The sequence below is a fragment of the Heptranchias perlo genome, unplaced genomic scaffold (assembly GCF_035084215.1).
Source record: "Heptranchias perlo isolate sHepPer1 unplaced genomic scaffold, sHepPer1.hap1 HAP1_SCAFFOLD_389, whole genome shotgun sequence".
NCBI lineage: Eukaryota > Metazoa > Chordata > Chondrichthyes > Hexanchiformes > Hexanchidae > Heptranchias > Heptranchias perlo.
The window spans coordinates 64,017-81,988 of NW_027139401.1; the positions used below are offsets into that span (position 1 = coordinate 64,017).

The following is a 17,972-nucleotide window of genomic DNA, read 5'->3' on the forward strand; positions in this document are numbered from 1 at the left end:
CACGGCACCCCACTAGTTACAGCCTGCCAACCTGAGAATGACCCGTTTATCCCCACTCTCTGTTTTCTGTCCATTAACCAATCCTCTATCCATGCTAAGATATCACCCCCAACCCCACGAGCCCTTATCTTGTGTAACAACCTTTTATGTGGCACCTTATCGAATGCCTTTTGAAAATCCAAATCTTCTACATCCACTGGTTCCCCTTTATCGACCCTGCGAGTTACACCATCAATAAACTCTAATAAATTTGTCAAACACGATTTCCCTTTCATAAAACCATGTTGACTCTGCCCAATCATATTCTGATTTTCTAAGTGCCCTGTCACCACTTCCTCAATAATGGATCCCAGCAGTTTCCCGACGACTGATGTCAGGCTAACGGGCCTGTAGTTCCCTTGTTTTCTCTCTCCCTCCTTTCTTTAGCAGCGAGGTTATATTTGCTACCTTCCAATCCACTGGGACCGTTCTAGAATCGAGGGAATTTTGGACGATCACAACCAATGCATCCACTATCTCCGCAGCCCCCTCGTTTAAAACCCTCGGATGTCGGCCATCAGGTCCAGGGCATTTATCGGCTTTTAGTCCCATTAGTTTCTCCAGTACTTTCTCTCTACTGATATTAATTACTTTAAATTCCGCCCTCTCATTAGCCCCTTGGTTCCCCACTATTTCTGGTATGTTTTTTTGTGTCTTCTGCTGTGAAGACAGATACAAAATATTGGTTTAACGTCTCTGCCATTTCCTGATTCCCCCGTTATAATTTCTCCTGTCTCAGCCTCTAAGGGACCCACGTTTACTTTCGCTGCTCTCTTCCTTTTTACAGACTTGGAGAAGTTTATACAATCCGTTTCTGTATTTCTTGCTCGTTTTCTCTCACATTATATTTCCTCCCTGTTTATCAATTCTCCGGTCGTCCTTTGCTGGTTTCTAAACCCAAGTCCAGAGGTACAGAGTGATGAGATTCCACAAGGTGATAGAGAAGGGAAACTTACTTTTCAATGCGCTGAGCGAGCTCAGTCACTGCAGCAAACAATTCCACAGAAACACTGCTGGCAGGAGGACAAGACGCGACCCGAGCAGACAGGGTGCAAAGGCTGAGAAGGAAACAAAATCAGTTGCTCTGAAACGTCAGGGAAAATTAAAGGTCAGGGTTAGAAACAGAGTAAAGCTCCCTCCACACTGTCCCATCAAACACTCCCAGGGCAGGTACAGGGTGAGATACAGAGTAAAGCTCCCTCCACACTGTCCCATCAAACACTCCCAGGGCAGGTACAGGGTGAGATACAGAGTAAAGCTCCATCTACACTGTCCCATCAAACACTCCCAGGGCAGGTACAGGGTCAGATACAGAGTAAAGCTCCCTCTACACTGTCCCATCAAACACTCCCAGGGCAGGTACAGGGTCAGATACAGAGTAAAGCTCCCTCTACACTGTCCCATCAAACACTCCCAGGGCAGGTACAGGGTTAGATACAGAGTAAAGCTCCCTCCACACTGTCCCATCAAACACTCCCAGGGCAGGTACAGGGTTAGATACAGAGTAAAGCTCCCTCTACACTGTCCCATCAAACACTCCCAGGGCAGGTACAGGGTTAGATACAGAGTAAAGCTCCCTCTACACTGTCCCATCAAACACTCCCAGGGCAGGAACAGGGTAAGATACAGAGTAAAGCTCCCTCCACACTGTCCCATCAAACACTCCCAGGGCAGGTACAGGGTTAGATACAGAGTAAAGCTCACTGTACGCTGTCCCATCAAACACTCCCAGGGCAGGTACAGGGTTAGATACAGAGTAAAACTCCCACTACACTGTCCCATCAAACACTCCCAGGACAGGTACAGGGTTAGATACAGAGTAAAGCTCCCTCCACACTGTCCCATCAAACACTCCCAGGGCAGGTACAGGGTTAGATACAGAGTAAAGCTCCCCCTACACTGTCCCATCAAACACTCCCAGGGCAGGTACAGGGTTAGATACAGAGTGAAGCTCCCTCTACACTGACCCATCAAACACTCCCAGGGCAGGTCCAGGGTGAGATACAGAGTAAAGTTCCCCCTACACTGTCCCATCAAACACTCCCAGGGCAGGTACAGGGTTAGATACAGAGTGAAGCTCCCTCTCCACTGTCCCGTCAAACACTCCCAGGGCAGGTACAGGGTTAGATACAGAGTAAAGCTCCCTCGACACTGACCCATCAAACTCTCCCAGGGCAGATACAGGGTTAGATACAGAGTGAAGCTCCCTCTACACTGTCCCATCAAACACTCACAGGGGCAGGTACAGGGTTAGATACAGAGTAAAGCTCCCTCTACACTGACCCATCAAACTCTCCCAGGGCAGATACAGGGTTAGATACAGAGTGAAGCTCCCTCTACACTGTCCCATCAAACACTCACAGGGGCAGGTACAGGGTTAGATACAGAGTAAAGCTCCCTTCACACTGTCCCATCAAACACTCCAAGGGCAGGTACAGGGTTAGAAACAGAGTAAAGCTCCCTCCACACTGTCCCATCAAACACTCCCAGGGCAGGTACAGGGTTAGATACAGATTAAAGCTCCATCTACACTGTCCCATCAAACACTCCCAGGGCAGGTACAGGGTTAGATACAGAGGAAAGCTCCCTCTACACTGTCCCATCAAACACTCCCAGGGCAGGTACAGGGTTAGATACAGAGTAAAGCTCACTCTACACTGTCCCATCAAACACTCCCAGGGCAGGTACAGGGTTAGATACAGAGTAAAGCTCCCTCTACACCACCACATCAAACACTCCCAGGGCAGGTACAGGGTTAGATACAGAGTAAAGCTCCCTCTACACTGTCCCATCAAACACTCCCAGGGCAGGTACAGGGTTAGATACAGAGTAAAGCTCCCTCTGCACTGTCCCATCAAACTCTCCCAGGGCAGATACAGGGTTAGATACAGAGTGAAGCTCCCTCTACACTGTCCCATCAAACACTCCCAGGGCAAGTACAGGGTTAGATACAGAGTAAAGCTCCCTCTACACTGTCCCATCAAACACTCCCAGGGGCAGGTACAGGGTTAGATGCAGAGTAAAGCTCCCTCTACACTGTCCCGTCAAACACTCCCAGGGCAGGTACAGCGTTAGATACAGAGTAAAGCTCCCTTTACACTGTCCCATAAAACACTCCCAGGGCAGGTACAGGGTTAGATACAGAGTAAAGCTCCCATACACTGTCCCATCAAACACTCCAAGGGCAGGTACAGGGTTAGAAACAGAGTAAAGCTCCCTCCACACTGTCCCATCAAACACTCCCAGGGCAGGTACAGGGTTAGATACAGAGTAAAGCTCCCTCTACACTGTCCCATCAAACACGCCCAGGGCAGGTACAGGGTTAGATACAGATTAAAGCTCCATCTACACTGTCCCATCAAACACTCCCAGGGCAGGTACAGGGTTAGGTACAGAGTAAAGCTCCCTCTACACTGTCCCATCAAACACTCCCAGGGCAGGTACAGTGTTAGATACAGAGTAAAGCTCACTCTACACTGTTCCGTCAAACACTCCCAGGGCAGGTACAGGGTTAGATACAGAGTCAAGCTCCCTCTGCACTGTCCCATCAAAAACTCTCAGGGCAGATACAGGGTTAGATACAGAGTAAAGCTCCCTCTGCACTGTCCCATCAAACACTCCCAGGGCAGGTACAGGGTTAGATACAGAGTAAAGCTCCCTCTACACTGTCCCATCAAACACTCCCAGGGCAGGTACAGGGTGAGATACAGAGTAAAGCTCCCTCTACACTGTCCCATCAAACACTCCCAGGGCAGGTACAGGGTTAGATGCAGAGTAAAGCTCCCTCCACACTGTCCCATCAAACACTCCCAGGGCAGGTACAGGGTTAGATACAGAGTAAAGCTCCCTCTACACTGTCCCATCAAACACTCCCAGGGCAGGTGCAGGGTTAGATACAGAGTAAAGCTCCCTCTGCACTGTCCCATCAAACACTCCCAGGGCAGGTACAGGGTTAGATACAGAGTAAAGCTCCCCCTGCACTGTCCCATCAAACACTCCCAGGGCAGGTACATTGTTAGATACAGAGTGAAGCTCCCTCTACACTGACCCATCAAACACTCCCAGGGCAGGTACAGGGTTAGATACAGAGTAAAGCTCCCTCTACACTGTCCCATCAAACACTCCCAGGGTCAGGTACAGGGTTAGATACAGAGTGAAGCTCCCTCTCCACTGTCCCGTCAAACACTCCCAGGGCAGGTACAGGGTTAGATACAGAGTGAAGCTCCCTCTACACTGTCCCATCAAACACTCCCAGGGCAAGTACAGGGTTAGATACAGAGTAAAGCTCCCTCTACACTGTCCCATCAAACACTCCCAAGGCCAGCTGCAGGCTTAGATACAGAGTAAAGCTCCCTCTGCACTGTCCCATCAAACACTCCCAGGGGCAGGTACAGGGTTAGATAGAGAGTAAAGCTCCCTCTACACTGTCCCATCAAACACTCCCAGGGCAGGTACAGGGTTAGATACAGAGTAAAGCTCCCTTTACACTGTCCCATCAAACACTCCCAGGATAGGTACCGGGTTAGATATAGAGTAAAGCTCCCTCTACACTGTCCCATCAAACACTCCCAGGGCAGGTACAGGGTTAGATACAGAGTAAAGATCCCTCTACACTGTCCCATCAAACACTCCCAGGGCAGGTACAGGGTCAGATACAGAGTAAAGCTCCCTCCAGACTGTGCCCTCTGACAGTGCACCACATACATTTGATGGGACAGTGTCGAGTGAGTTTTACTCTGTATCTAACCTGTGCTGTACATGCCCTGGGAGTTGAGAGACAGACAGAGATTCCCATTCCCCCTTTTGCCATTCCCCCCATTGCCCCTGTGCCCCCTCTCTCTGAAAGATCTCTCCCCTCAGTCCCATTCCCCCATTCCCCATTCACCCCATCACCCCCTGTGCCCCTCTCTCTCTGAAAGATCTCTCCCCTCAGTCCCATTCCCCCTTTCCCCATTCACCCCATCGCCCCCAGTGCCCCTCTCTCTCTGAAAGATCTCTCCCCTCAGTCCCATTCCCCCTTTCCCCATTCACCCCATCACCCCCTGTGCTCCTCTCTCTCTGAAAGATCTCTCCCCTCAGTCCCATTCCCCCTTTCCCCATTCACCCCATCACCCCCTGTACCCCCCTCTCTCTCTGAAAGATCTCTCCCCTCAGTCCCATTCCCCCTTTCCCCATTCACCCCATCACCCCCTGTGCTCCTCTCTCTCTGAAAGATCTCTCCCCTCAGTCCCATTCCCCCTTTCCCCATTCACCCCATCACCCCCTGTACCCCCCTCTCTCTCTGAAAGATCTCTCCCCTCAGTCCCATTCCCCCTTTCCCCATTCACCCCATCACCTCCTGTGCCCCTCTCTCTGAAAGATCTCTCCGCTCAGTCCCATTCCCCCTTTCCCCATTCACCCCATCACCCCCTGTTCTCCTCTCTCTCTGAAAGATCTCTCCCCTCAGTCCCATTCCCCCTTTCCCCAATCACCCCATCACCTCCTGTGCCCCTCTCTCTTTGAAAGATCTCTCCCCTCAGTCCCATTCCCTCTGCTCCCCCCACTGTTTCTGATGCTCCCTCTCTGTGTGATGGAGATTACCCGACCAGATAGCAGTCTGTAGCACGAGTTACCTCAATTTGTGACAATAACCACTTCCTGATCCTCTGCTTCACCTCTTCGAGAGTCCCCGATGCTCTGAATAAAACCCAGAGATGTGGCAGTTGTGTGCGGGACGGGTCTGGAGCCTTGTCTGTGTGTTCCTGTTTGCCATCTGTGTGGGTAAGAGATATTTTTTTAATCGATTGTGTGTGAAGAGCAGCGAGAAGTGTGAGAACATCCTAAACGTTTCCAGTGTGTGCGAAGGCCATTCGGCCCATTGTAGTCGGTCCCTGGGTCTCTACTAGGCCAAACATCGCAACAATTCCGTATCTCTCTCTCTCCCTCGCTGTCTCAGCCTCTCTATCTTCTATTTGTCTGTCTCTCTCTGTCGTTCTTTCTCTATGTGTGTCTGTGTCTTTCTGTCTCCCTCTCCCTCGCTCAGTGTCACTGTCGTGTCTGTATCTCTCCCTTCCTCTCTCTGTCTCTCGCTCTCTCTGTCTGTCTCTCTCACTCTCTCCCACCCTCTCTCGCACCCTCCAACTCTCTCCCTCCCTCTCCCTCTGTCTCACTCTCTCCCTCCCTCTCTCTCGCTCTCTTTTTCCCTCCCTCTCTCTCATCCTGTCTCCAACCATCTCTCTCTGTCTCACTCTCTCTCTCTCTGTCCCTCTCCCTCTGTGTCACTCTCTCTCTGTCTCTCTCTCCCTCTTTCTCTCTCCCTCTCTCTCTCTGTCCGTCTCCTTCTCTCTCTATCGAACTCCCTCTTTACCCGTAGCCCTGCACCATTCTCTGATTAAAATATTTTTCGATTTGCCCTTTACAATAAACAACCTTCTCTTCCTGAACCATTTCCTGCCAGCACTCGCTGTATCTCACAATCTGTGAACTGCATCAGCAAATATCTCCCATTACAGAGAGAGCTCCTCACACCCTGGCTGAACATTTCCAATCTCTCACTGCACCTCGTGCGGTTTCATTTGTTCCAAAATCTTTTTCAGTTCTTTGTTTCTACAAATGTGTGAGGGCAAAGGAGAGACAAGTGTCCACCAGATAAAAACATACACTGTATCTAAACTGTGCTGTACCTGCCCTGGGAGTGTTTGACGGGACAGTGTAGAGGGAGCTTTACTCTGTATCTAACCCTGTACCTGCCCTGGGAGTGTTTGACGGGACAGTGTAGAGGGAGCTTTACTCTGTATCGAACCCTGTACCTGCCCTGGGAGTGTTTGACGGGACAGTGTAGAGGGAGCTTTACTCTGTATCTAACCCTGTACCTGCCCTGGGAGTGTTTGATGGGACAGTGTAGAGGGAGCTTTACTCTGTATCTAACCCTGTACCTGCCCTGGGAGTGTTTGACGGGACAGTGTAGAGGGAGCTTTACTCTGTATCTAACCCTGTACCTGACCCTGGGAGTGTTTGATGGGACAGTGTAGAGGGAGCTTTACTCTGTATCTAACCCTGACCCTGCCCTGGGAGTGTTTGACAGGACAGTGTAGAGGGAGCTTTACTCTGTATCTAACCCTGTACCTGCCCTGGGAGTGTTTGATGGGACAGTGTAGAGGGAGCTTTACTCTGTATCTAACCCTGTACCTGCCCTGGGAGTGTTTGATGGGACAGTGTAGAGGGAGCTTCACTCTGTATCTAACCCTGTACCTGCCCTGGGAGTGTTTGATGAGACAGTGTGGAGGGAGCTTTACTCTCACTCCTCAACAAATTATCTGCCCCATTTCCCTGTGTCCCAACGCTTCAAAAGTATTTATTGCCTTTCAGTCACTTTGAGACCCTGCGGAGATGTGGCACTGGGTTATCTATCTCTCCAATTCGTTCCTCAATCACTGAGCTTGTCCTGTTCCACAAACACTCACTGTCTCCTCCTGTTAACTCAGGTGAAATTCAGACTCTCCGTCCCCCTGTGAATGGAACCCTGGGTCAGTCGATTGTCTTACCTGTTGGGATCCCACCCACACCGGAGGATGTTGAGGTTGTTTGGAAACGCAAAGAACCCGACGCCAGAATAGCGAGATACATGAACGGGAATGTGAAAACGTTCGGCACTGAGGAGTACACACGACGGATAAAGTTTCATCCAGAGAATTACAGTCTGCAAATCAGTGGCTTACAGAGAGAGGACAGTGGTGTGTATGAGGTGATTGTAACAGGAGAGTTAGGACGTGAAACTTCGGAGCTGGTTCGACTGGACGTGTACGGTGAGTGAGATTGTATCTGCTGATTCTGGGCTTCACCCATTACTGAAAGACCTTAATTAATGGGTTGGGACAGATATTGTACATTACCAAGTTTATTGAATCGCTCCTGATTGTCGGTGCCCATACTGGGGTCACTGATCTCAGGGGTGTGGGAGTGAGGCAGCCTGAGTCTGGGGGTACACGCAGTACATTGCTGGATTTACTCAATCCCAGTGTAAACCCTGTTCCCATCGGAGGGATGGAGAGGGGAGATGAAACAGGTTCCCCACAATCTCAGACTCACTGTGAAATACCTCACTCAATCCCAGTGTGAACCCTGTTCCCATCGGAGGGATGGAGAGGGGAGATGAAACAGGTTCCCCACAATCTCAGACTCACTGTGAAATACCAGAATACAGTTCTGTGCCTTTCACCATCTTGTCCTGTTTGCTGTTCATTCACCTGCCTCGTGGAAATAAATCAGTTGTCGGTCTAAATCCCGAGTCTCCAGACATTCGGAGAATCTGGGAATCTTTTAACGAGAAGGATTGACAGGACAGCCCACAAAACGTTCCAGTAACCAGGGTACAGAGTCATTATTCCCGATCATAATCCCAGGGTCTCCCTCTTATTTAACGCGATCTAGGCCAGAACGAGAGGGCGCACTCCAGATCTTAAGGGACACAGGCTCAGCTTACAGGAGTGAGTGATGACACGGAACCAGTGAGAATTCCCGGGATACAAACCCAAAAACGGTGAATTTGAGCGAAGGAGTGTGCGATGCATGTGTGTGACTCTCCTCCATTTTGATCCGCGTGAAACCAGCGGGGCAGCGACACAGTTAAAATGGCGGATGGAAGACTGAGACGGGATCTGCTTGAAGTTGACTCGGGAGCATCGTAGACGACACGGGTGGAGGGGAGGGGATAGTTGGGTATTGAGCTGTCACACAAGGGCCTCCAATACTTTCTCACATGTCTGCCTGTGTTTTTCTTTCGATCCTAATGTCAGAGCGTGTGTCAGGAACGAACATCACGGCTACTGTCACCCAGGGGATCTGTAACATCACCCTGACCTGCTCAGTGACCTCAGGCGATCGCACCAGCTTCCGATGGTGGAGGGGACGAGAGGAGTTGGGGAATGACAGCAACCATTATCTCTCTGGACACGGAGAGGAACTCCGGATCTATTACACATCGGATGTCAAGGAGAGTGTGTACAGGTGTGAAGCCTGGAACCCAGTCAGGAAGGACATTGCACAGGTCGAGCTGAGTGGTGTCTGTAATATAACCGTATCTGGTAAGTGTCACAGTGAGAGAAACAAACAACTGCATTCAGGTATCAGACAGTCTCGTGTTGTACCTGCCCTGGGAGTGTTTGATGGGACAGTGTAGAGGGAGCTTTACTCTGTATCTAACCCTGTACCTGCCCTGGGAGTGTTTGATGGGACAGCGTAGAGGGAGCTTTACTCTGTATCTAACCCTGTACCTGCCCTGGGAGTGTTCGAGGGGACAGTGTAGAGGGAGCTTTACTCTGTATCTAACCCTGTACCTGCCCTGGGAGTGTTTGACGGGACAGTGTAGAGGGAGCTTTACTCTGTATCTAACCCTGTACCTGCCCTGGGAGTGTTTGACGGGACAGTGTCGAGGGAGCTTTACCCTGTATCTAACCCTGTACCTGCCCTGGGAGTGTTTGATGGGACAGTGTCGAGGGAGCATTACTCTGTATCTAACCCTGTACCTGCCCTGGGAGTGTTCGAGGGGACAGTGTAGAGGGAGCTTTACTCTGTATCTAACCCTGTACCTGACCCTGGGAGTGTTTGACGGGACAGTGTCGAGGGAGCTTTACTCTGTATCTAACCCTGTACCTGCCCTGGGATTGTTTGATCCTTGACCTCGCACGGAGCTCGACCTGATTTGGCCCACGGATTGCTCGGTGAGTTGCCTCCGTGATGGTGAAGATCATCCTGTAAAATTGTCCTAAATTGTCTCTGTCCTTTTCACATCTTCCAGGCGTATCTGTTACGAATTCATCTGACAGCAACTACATTGCCTTCCTCCTTGTTTTTTTAATTCCATGTGTCGCCTTCTCCATTTATAAATGCCGTCGACATTCCTCCCGTTCAGAAGGTAAGAGATCATCTTCATCTCAATCAATGGGTGTGTCAGACTGCTGACCTTTCACCCTCTGGGGTGGGGAGCTTTTTGCGGGGGTGTCAAATCGAGCTGGTTTTATCCCGGGCCCTCAGTGTCTCTTGAACTCTCTCATCGTAGGCTTGGCAAATGCTGCAGATGGTCGAAGCTTCGAACGTGCCTCGGTTCCCAACAATTACGTGAGTATTGATGTACCTCGACACGCACACACACACGGAGATCCCACAGCTTCCCTCACCACCTGTGTGCCCTCCGTAGCCATCAGCTCATCCAAACTCTCGGCTGCCCCCCCTCTCCGTATCCGCACTCGTCCCGTTCGCCCATCACCCCTCCCCCACATGCTGTCTGAACCCTCCGTTGGCGGCCCATGGTTATCCAAGCCTCTCCGGGGCTTAGAACGGTGCGAGCCCCCTTTTGGCCAAAACGCTTTGGACCTCTTATCGTTAGTACTGACGGTGAGGGCTGGTTTTGTTATCGTGAATCGGACAATGATGGCAATCAGAGCTTAACTCCATGGGCATTAAACAACACAGGAGCAGGAGGAGGCCATTCGGCCCCTCTAGCCCGTTCCGCCATTCATTGAGATCAGGGCTGATCTGTGACCTCTGCCCCATATCCCTTAATACCCTTCGGTTAACAAAAACTGAACAATCTGAGATTTAAAATGAACAACTGAGCTGGCATCGACTGCCGTTTGCGGGAGAGAGTTCCAAACTTCTCCCACCCTTTGCCTGTCGAAGTGTTTCCAAACCTCACCCCTGAAAGTCCTGCCTCGAATTTTTAGACGGTGTCCCCCAGTCCCAACATAAGAGCATAATACCGTAAGAGATAGGAGCAGGAGTAGGCCATTCGGCCCCTCGAGCCTGCTCCGCCATTCAATGAGATCATGGCTGATCTGATTTTTACCACAACTCCACTTTCCCGCCCTTTCCCCATATCCTTTGACTCCCTCGCTGATCAGAAATGTGTCCAACTCGGCCTTGAATGTACTCAGTGACTCGGCCTCCACAGCTTTTTGGGGCAAAGAATTCCAAAGATTCACGACCCCCTGGGAGAAGAAATTCCTCCTCATTTCCGTCTTACTCTGGGACTATGCCCCCTCGTTTTAGATTCCCCCATGAGGGATAACATCCTCTCAGCATCTACCCTGTCGAGTCCCCAACCAGCAGGAATAGTTTCTCTCTATCTCCCCTATCAGTTCCCCTTAATAGCTTAAAAACTTCGATCAAATCACCCCTTAATCTTCTAAATTCCAGGGAATACAACCCTAGTTTGTGTGTTCTCTCCTCGGAATTTAACTCTTGGAGTCCAGGTATCGTTCTGGTGAACCTACGCTGCACTCCCTCCAAGGCCACTATCTCCTTCCCAAGGTGCGGTGCCCAGAACTGAATCCAGTACTCCAGGTGTGGTCTAACCAGGGCTCTGTATCGCTGTACAATAACTTCTACCCCCCCCCACCACCTTGTATTCCAGTCCTCCGTATATAGAGTCCAGCAACAATAATCTGCATTTATCCAGTGCCTTTCAACGTAGTGAAACGTCACAAGGTGCTTCCCAGGAGCGTAAATCAGGCAAAATGAGACCCCGAGCCACATATTAGGAGATATCAGGACAGGTGACCAAAAGCTTGGGTCAAAGAGGGAGTTTTAAGGAGAGTCTTAAAGGAGGAGAGAGAGGGGTGGAGAGGTTTAGGGAGGGAATTCCAGAGCACAGAGGCCCCAGGCAGCTGAAGGCACGGCCGCCAATGGTGGAGCGATGGGAATCGGGGGGATGGGCAAGAGGCCAGAATTGGAGAAGCGCAGAGATCCGGGGGGGGGGGTTGGGGGGCTGGTTGGAGAGGCTGGAGGAGGTTACAGAGATCTGGGAGGATTGGAGGGGCTGGTGGGGGTTGCAGAGATCTGGGAGGATTGGAGGGGCTGGAGGAGGTTACAGAGATCTGGGAGGGTCGGAGGGGCTGGAGGAGGTTGCAGAGATCTGGGAGGATTGGAGGGGCTGGAGGATGTTACAAAGATCTGCGAGGGTTGGAGGGGCTGGAGGAGGTTACAAAGATCTGGGAGGGTCGGAGGGGCTGGAGGAGGTTACAGAGATCTGGGAGGGTTGGAGGGGCTGGAGGAGGTTAGAGATCTGGGAGGATTGGAGGGGCTGGAGGAGGTTAGAGATCTGGGAGGATTGGAGGGGCTGGAGGGGGTTGCAGAGATCTGGGAGGATTGGAGGGGCTGGAGGAGGTTACAGAGATCTGGGAGGGTCGGAGGGGCTGGAGGAGGGTTACAGAGATCTGGGAGGGTCGGAGGGGCTGGAGGAGGGTTACAGAGATCTGGGAGGGTCGGAGGGGCTGGAGGAGGGTTACAGAGATCTGGGAGGGTCGGTGGGGCTGGAGGAGGTTAGAGATCTGGGAGGATTGGAGGGGCTGGAGGGGGTTACAGAGATCTAGGAGGATTGGAGGGGCTGGAGGAGGTTACAGAGATCTGGGAGGGTCGGAGGGGCTGGAGGAGGGTTACAGAGATCTGGGAGGGTCGGAGGGGCTGGAGGAGGGTTACAGAGATCTGGGAGGGTCGGAGGGGCTGGAGGAGGGTTACAGAGATCTGGGAGGGTCGGAGGGGCTGGAGGAGGTTACAGAGATCTGGGAGGGTCGGAGGGGCTGGAGGAGGTTACAGAGATCTAGGAGGGTTGGAGGGGCTGGAGGAGGTTACAGAGATCTGGGAGGGTCGGTGGGGCTGGAGGAGGTTAGAGATCTGGGAGGATTGGAGGGGCTGGAGGGGGTTGCAGAGATCTGGGAGCATTGGAGGGGCTGGAGGAGGTTACAGAGATCTGGGAGGGTCGGAGGGGCTGGAGGAGGGTTACAGAGATCTGGGAGGGTCGGAGGGGCTGGAGGAGGGTTACAGAGATCTGGGAGGGTCGGAGGGGCTGGAGGAGGGTTACAGAGATCTGGGAGGGTCGGAGGGGCTGGAGGAGGTTACAGAGATCTGGGAGGGTCGGAGGGGCTGGAGGAGGTTACAGAGATCTAGGAGGGTTGGAGGGGCTGGAGGAGGTTACAGGGATCTGGGAGGGTTGGAGGGGCTGGAGGAGGTTACAAAGATCTGCGAGGGTTGGAGGGGCTGGAGGAGGTTACAGGGATCTGAGAGGGTTGGAGGGGCTGGAGGAGGTTACAGGGATCTGGGAGGGTTGGAGGGGCTGGAGGGGGTTGCAGAGATCTGGGAGGATTGGAGGGGCTGGAGGAGGTTACAGAGATCTGGGAGGGTCGGAGGGGCTGGAGGAGGTTACAGAGATCTGGGAGGGTCGGAGGGGCTGGAGGAGGTTACAGAGATCTGGGAGGGTTGGGGGGACTGGAGGAGGTTTCAGAGATCTGGGAGGGGTTGGGGGCGAGGGCCATGGAGGGGATTTGAACACGAGGATGGGATCATTTTAAAATCGAGGCATTGCTGGACCGGTTACCAATGTAGGTCCAGCGAGCACCGGGGGGGGTGACAGGTGAACGGGACCTAGGATGCGGGGGGCAGCAGAGTTTGGGACGAGTGGATGGTTACGGAGCGTGCAGAGGTGAGAAAGCATTGGGGAATACTCGAGTGTGGGGGTGACAAAGGGCACGGATGAGGATTTCAGCAACAGATGAGCTGAGGCGGGAAGTGGAGGGGGGGGGGCCGGAGACGGGCGATGTTACAGGAGGTGGAAGCAGGCAGTCTTGGTGATGGAGCAGAAATGTGGCCGCAATCGGACGCAAAGTTGAGAACATTCCTGAGTGTGTCATTTTTTTTCCCTTCCCGTCCCGAGGCATCGCAGGTTAACAGCGAGAACCCGGAAAGCCCGCCCCCCGTCTCCGCAGAGGTACAACGCTCGAGCGGAACGTGAAACGGACCCAGGATTCGGCCGGGCAAGGCATGAGGCGGACAAAGAATGCAGACGCCCGGGGAAGTGAGAGACGTCTGGGCCGGACAGTCATGGGGAAAAACACCTCCCCCCACACCCCCCCGACAGTGGCCGAGAACAAACTGAGACAGATACCCGACCTTAATATCCTTCGTCCTTCAAACTCAATTTACCACCGTCCGTTCAGCTTAATACCCTTTCTAAAACCCTGGCCCCGGAGAGACCCTCCTTTATATCGCGCTGCACCTCACCTCGCGCACACTCCCACCCCCGAGGTTTCCAATACCACCGTTCACTAACCCCTCCCCATCCCTGCCGCCTCCCTGTGCTCACTGTTGTAATGTGGGAAACACGGCAGCCAATTTGTGCACAGCAAGATCCCATAAACAGCACCGTGATAAATGACCCAGATCATCTGTTTTTTTCGTGATGCTGTTCGAAAGATAAATATCGGGGCCCAGGACCCCGGGGAGAACTCCCCCCTGCTCTTCATCCAATAGTGGCCGTGGGATCTTTCACATCCACCTGAGAGGGGCAGACGGGGTCCTCGGTTTAAAGTCTCATCTGAAAGATGGCACCTCCGACAGTGCAGCACTCCCTCAGTACTGACCCTCCGACAGTGCGGCGCTCCCTCAGTACTGACCCTCCGACAGTGCAGCACTCCCTCAGTACTGACCCTCCGACAGTGCGGCGCGCCCTCAGTACTGACCCTCCGACAGTGCAGCGCTCCCTCAGTACTGACCCTCCGACAGTGCGGCGCTCCCTCAGTACTGACCCTCCGACAGTGCAGCACGCCCTCAGTACTGACCCTCCGACAGTGCAGCACTCCCTCAGTACTGACCCTCCGACAGTGCAGCACTCCCTCAGTACTGACCCTCTGACAGTGCAGCACTCCCTCAGTACTGACCCTCCGACAGTGTGGCGCTCCCTCAGTACTGACCCTCCGACAGTGCAGCGCTCCCTCAGTACTGACCCTCCGACAGTGCGGCGCTCCCTCAGTACTGACCCTCCGACAGTGCAGCGCGCCCTCAGTACTGACCCTCCGACAGTGCAGCACTCCCTCAGTACTGACCCTCCGACAGTGCAGCACTCCCTCAGTACTGACCCTCTGACAGTGCAGCACTCCCTCAGTACTGACCCTCCGACAGTGTGGCGCTCCCTCAGTACTGACCCTCTGACAGTGCAGCACTCCCTCAGTACTGCCTCGACTTTGTGCTCAAGTCTCGAGAGTGGGACTTTCACCCACGACCTTCGAACTCAGAGGCGCGAGTGACCCCCGTTGAGCTCCGAGCAACTCAACGACAGAAGACAAGTTTGAAAGGAACTTTGCCCAGAAGAGTTCTGAAGCATCTTCAGGACGGTTCGAAGAGGGCCTTTGGTTCACAAGACAATGTACTTGGAGAAACGGTGCTGAAATAACCAGAGATCCTCGGGAAGAGATAAGTGCATTACGGGTAGAGTGAGGTTGCATGTGTTGCTTGATTTGCTTGTGCGAATTGTTTAAACCATGAAACATTATCCTCGAACGTGTGACCTTTTGTTTTTGACTGACCGTTGTCCGCGTTCAAGGGTCGCGGGAAAATCAGACGATTGAATCTTCATTTCAGGATCTGACGTTCCTCATTATCGTTCCGTGTCTTTCTGCTCCCTCTCAATAAAACTGTCTGAAAGGCTTTCAGAGAATCGTAGAGTGGTTCCAACATAGAAGGAGGCCATTTGGCCCATCGAGCACCGTGCCAGCTCCACACAACTGGTCCCACTCCCCCCCGACTCCCGCCCTTTCCCCGTAGCTCTGCCAATTTTTTCCCTTCAGGTATTTATCCAACTCCCTTTCGAAAGCCACGATTGAATCTGCCTCCACCTCCCTTTCAGGCAACGTATTCCAGATCCTAACCACTCGCTGCGTAAAAAAGATTTTCCCCTGTCGCCTTTGGTTCTTTTGCCAGTCCCCTTAACTCTGCGTCCTCTGCTTCCCGACCCTTCCGCCAATGGGAACACTTTCTCATTGTTTGCTTTATCCAAAGCCATCATGATTTTGGACACTTCTGTCCTGAAATCACAGGTGATATCAAGAAACGGCTGAGTGCACTGGATACAGCAAAGGCGATGGGCCCCGACAACATCCCGGCTGTAGTGCTGAAGTCTTGTGCTCCAGAACTAGCCGCGCCTCCAGCCAAACTGTTCCACTTCAGCTACAACACTGGCATCTACCCGACAATGTGGAAAATTGCCCAGGTATGTCCTGTCCACAAAAAGCAGGACAAATCCAATCCGGCCAATTACCACCCCATCAGTCTACTCTCAATCACCAGCAAAGTGATGGAAGGTGTCGTCGACAGTGCTATCAAGCGGCACTTACTCACCAATAACCTGCTCACCGATGCTCAGTTTGGGTTCCGCCAGGACCACTCGGCTCCAGACCTCATTACAGCCTTGGTCCAAACATGGACAAAAGAGCTGAATTCCAGAGGTGAGGTGAGGGTGACTGCCCTTGACATCAAGGCAGCATTTGACCGAGTGTGGCACCAAGGAGCCCGAGTAAAATTGAAGTCAAATTGAAGCGGGGAAAACTCTCCAGTGGCTGGAGTCATACCTAGCACAAAGGAAGATGGTAGTGGTTGTTGGAGGCCAATCATCTCAACCCTCAGGGTAGTGTCCTAGGCCCAACCATCTTCAGCTGCTGCATCAATGACCTTCTCTCCACCATAAGGCCAGAAATGGGGATGTTCGCTGATGATTGCACAGTGTTCAGTTCCATTCGCAACCCCTCAGATAATGAAGCAGTCCGTGCCCGAATGCAGCAAGACCTGGACAACTTGCCACATATCAGGCTTGGGCTGATAAGTGGCAAGTATCATTCGCACCAGACAAGTGGCAGGCAATGACCATCTCCAAAAAGAGAGAGTCTAACCACCTCCCCTTGACATTCAACGGTATTACCATCACTGAATCCCCCACCATCAACATCTCGGTGGTCACCATTGATCAGAAACATAACTGGACCAACCATATAAATACTGTGGCAACAAGAGCAGGTCAGAGGCTGGGTATTCTGCGGCGAGTGACTCACCTCCTGACTCCCCAAAGCCTTTTCACCATCTACAAGGCACAAGTCTGGAGCGTGATGGAATACTCTCCACTTGCCTGGATGAGAGCAGCTCCAACAACACTCAAGAAGCTCGACAGGATTCACTGCAGCAACTCGCCAAGGCTTCTTCGACAGCACGCCCCAAACCCGCGACCTCTACCACCTGGAAGGACAAGAGCAGCAGGCACATGGGAACAACACCACCTGCACGTTCCCCTCCAAGTCACACACCATCCCGACTTGGAAATATATCGGCCGTTCCTTCATCGTCGCTGGGTCAAAATCCTGGAATTCCCTTCCTAACAGCACTGTGGGAGAACCGTCACCACACGGACTGCAGCGGTTCAAGAAGGCGGCTCACCACCACCTTCTCAAGGGGCAATTAGGGATGGGCAATAAATGCCGGCCTCGCCAGCGACGCCCACATCCCATGAACGAATAAAAAAAAGGTGCAGGATTAGATACACTGTCCCGTCAAACACTCCTGGGGCAAGTACCGGATTAGATACAGAGTAAAGCTCCATTTGCACTGTCCCATCAAACACTCCCAGGGCAGGTACAGGGAGTTGGATACAGAGTAAAGCTCCCTCTGCACTGTCCCATCAAACACTCCCAGGGCAGGTACAGGGAGTTAGATACAGAGTAAAGCTCCCTCTGCACTGTCCCATCAAACACTCCCAGGGCAGGTACAGGGAGTTAGATACAGAGGAAAGCTCCCTCTACACTTTCCCATCAAACACTCACAGGACAGGTACAGGGTTAGATACAGAGTAAAGCTCCCTCGACACTGTCCCATCAAACAAACCCAGGGCAGGTACAGGGAGTTAGATACAGAGTAAAGCTCCCTCTATACTGTCCCATCAAACACACCCAGGGCAGGTACAGGGAGTTAGATACAGAGTAAAGCTCCCTCTGCACTGTCCCATCAAACACTCCCAGGGCAGGTACAGGGAGTTAGATACAGAGGAAAGCTCCCTCTACACTTTCCCATCAAACACTCACAGGACAGGTACAGGGTTAGATACAGAGTAAAGCTCCCTCGACACTGTCCCATCAAACACTCCC

The 17,972-nt window shown here is 52.4% G+C and overlaps 2 protein-coding genes across 3 annotated transcripts in view; one reads left to right on the forward strand and one right to left on the reverse strand.

Moving 5' to 3' along the window:
* Positions 1 to 17,972, reverse strand: part of LOC137311982 (SLAM family member 5-like) — a 63,091-nt gene that overhangs the window by 42,717 nt on the left and 2,402 nt on the right. Inside the window, exons 2-3 of the mRNA XM_067978798.1 lie at positions 5,652 to 5,791; positions 996 to 1,097 (exon numbers count right to left, since the gene is read on the reverse strand). The gene's annotated coding sequence lies outside the window, so the exon portion shown is untranslated. The remainder of the gene's footprint in view (positions 1 to 995; positions 1,098 to 5,651; positions 5,792 to 17,972) is intronic.
* LOC137311984 (T-lymphocyte surface antigen Ly-9-like) overlaps positions 5,684 to 17,972 on the forward strand; it is a 29,358-nt gene continuing 17,069 nt past the window's right edge. For both annotated transcript variants that reach the window (XM_067978799.1, XM_067978800.1), the window contains exons 1-3: positions 5,684 to 5,799; positions 7,503 to 7,823; positions 8,814 to 9,101. In XM_067978799.1, coding sequence (XP_067834900.1) covers positions 5,733 to 5,799; positions 7,503 to 7,823; positions 8,814 to 9,101 — 676 coding nt within the window. In that variant the 5' untranslated portion in view covers positions 5,684 to 5,732. The remainder of the gene's footprint in view (positions 5,800 to 7,502; positions 7,824 to 8,813; positions 9,102 to 17,972) is intronic.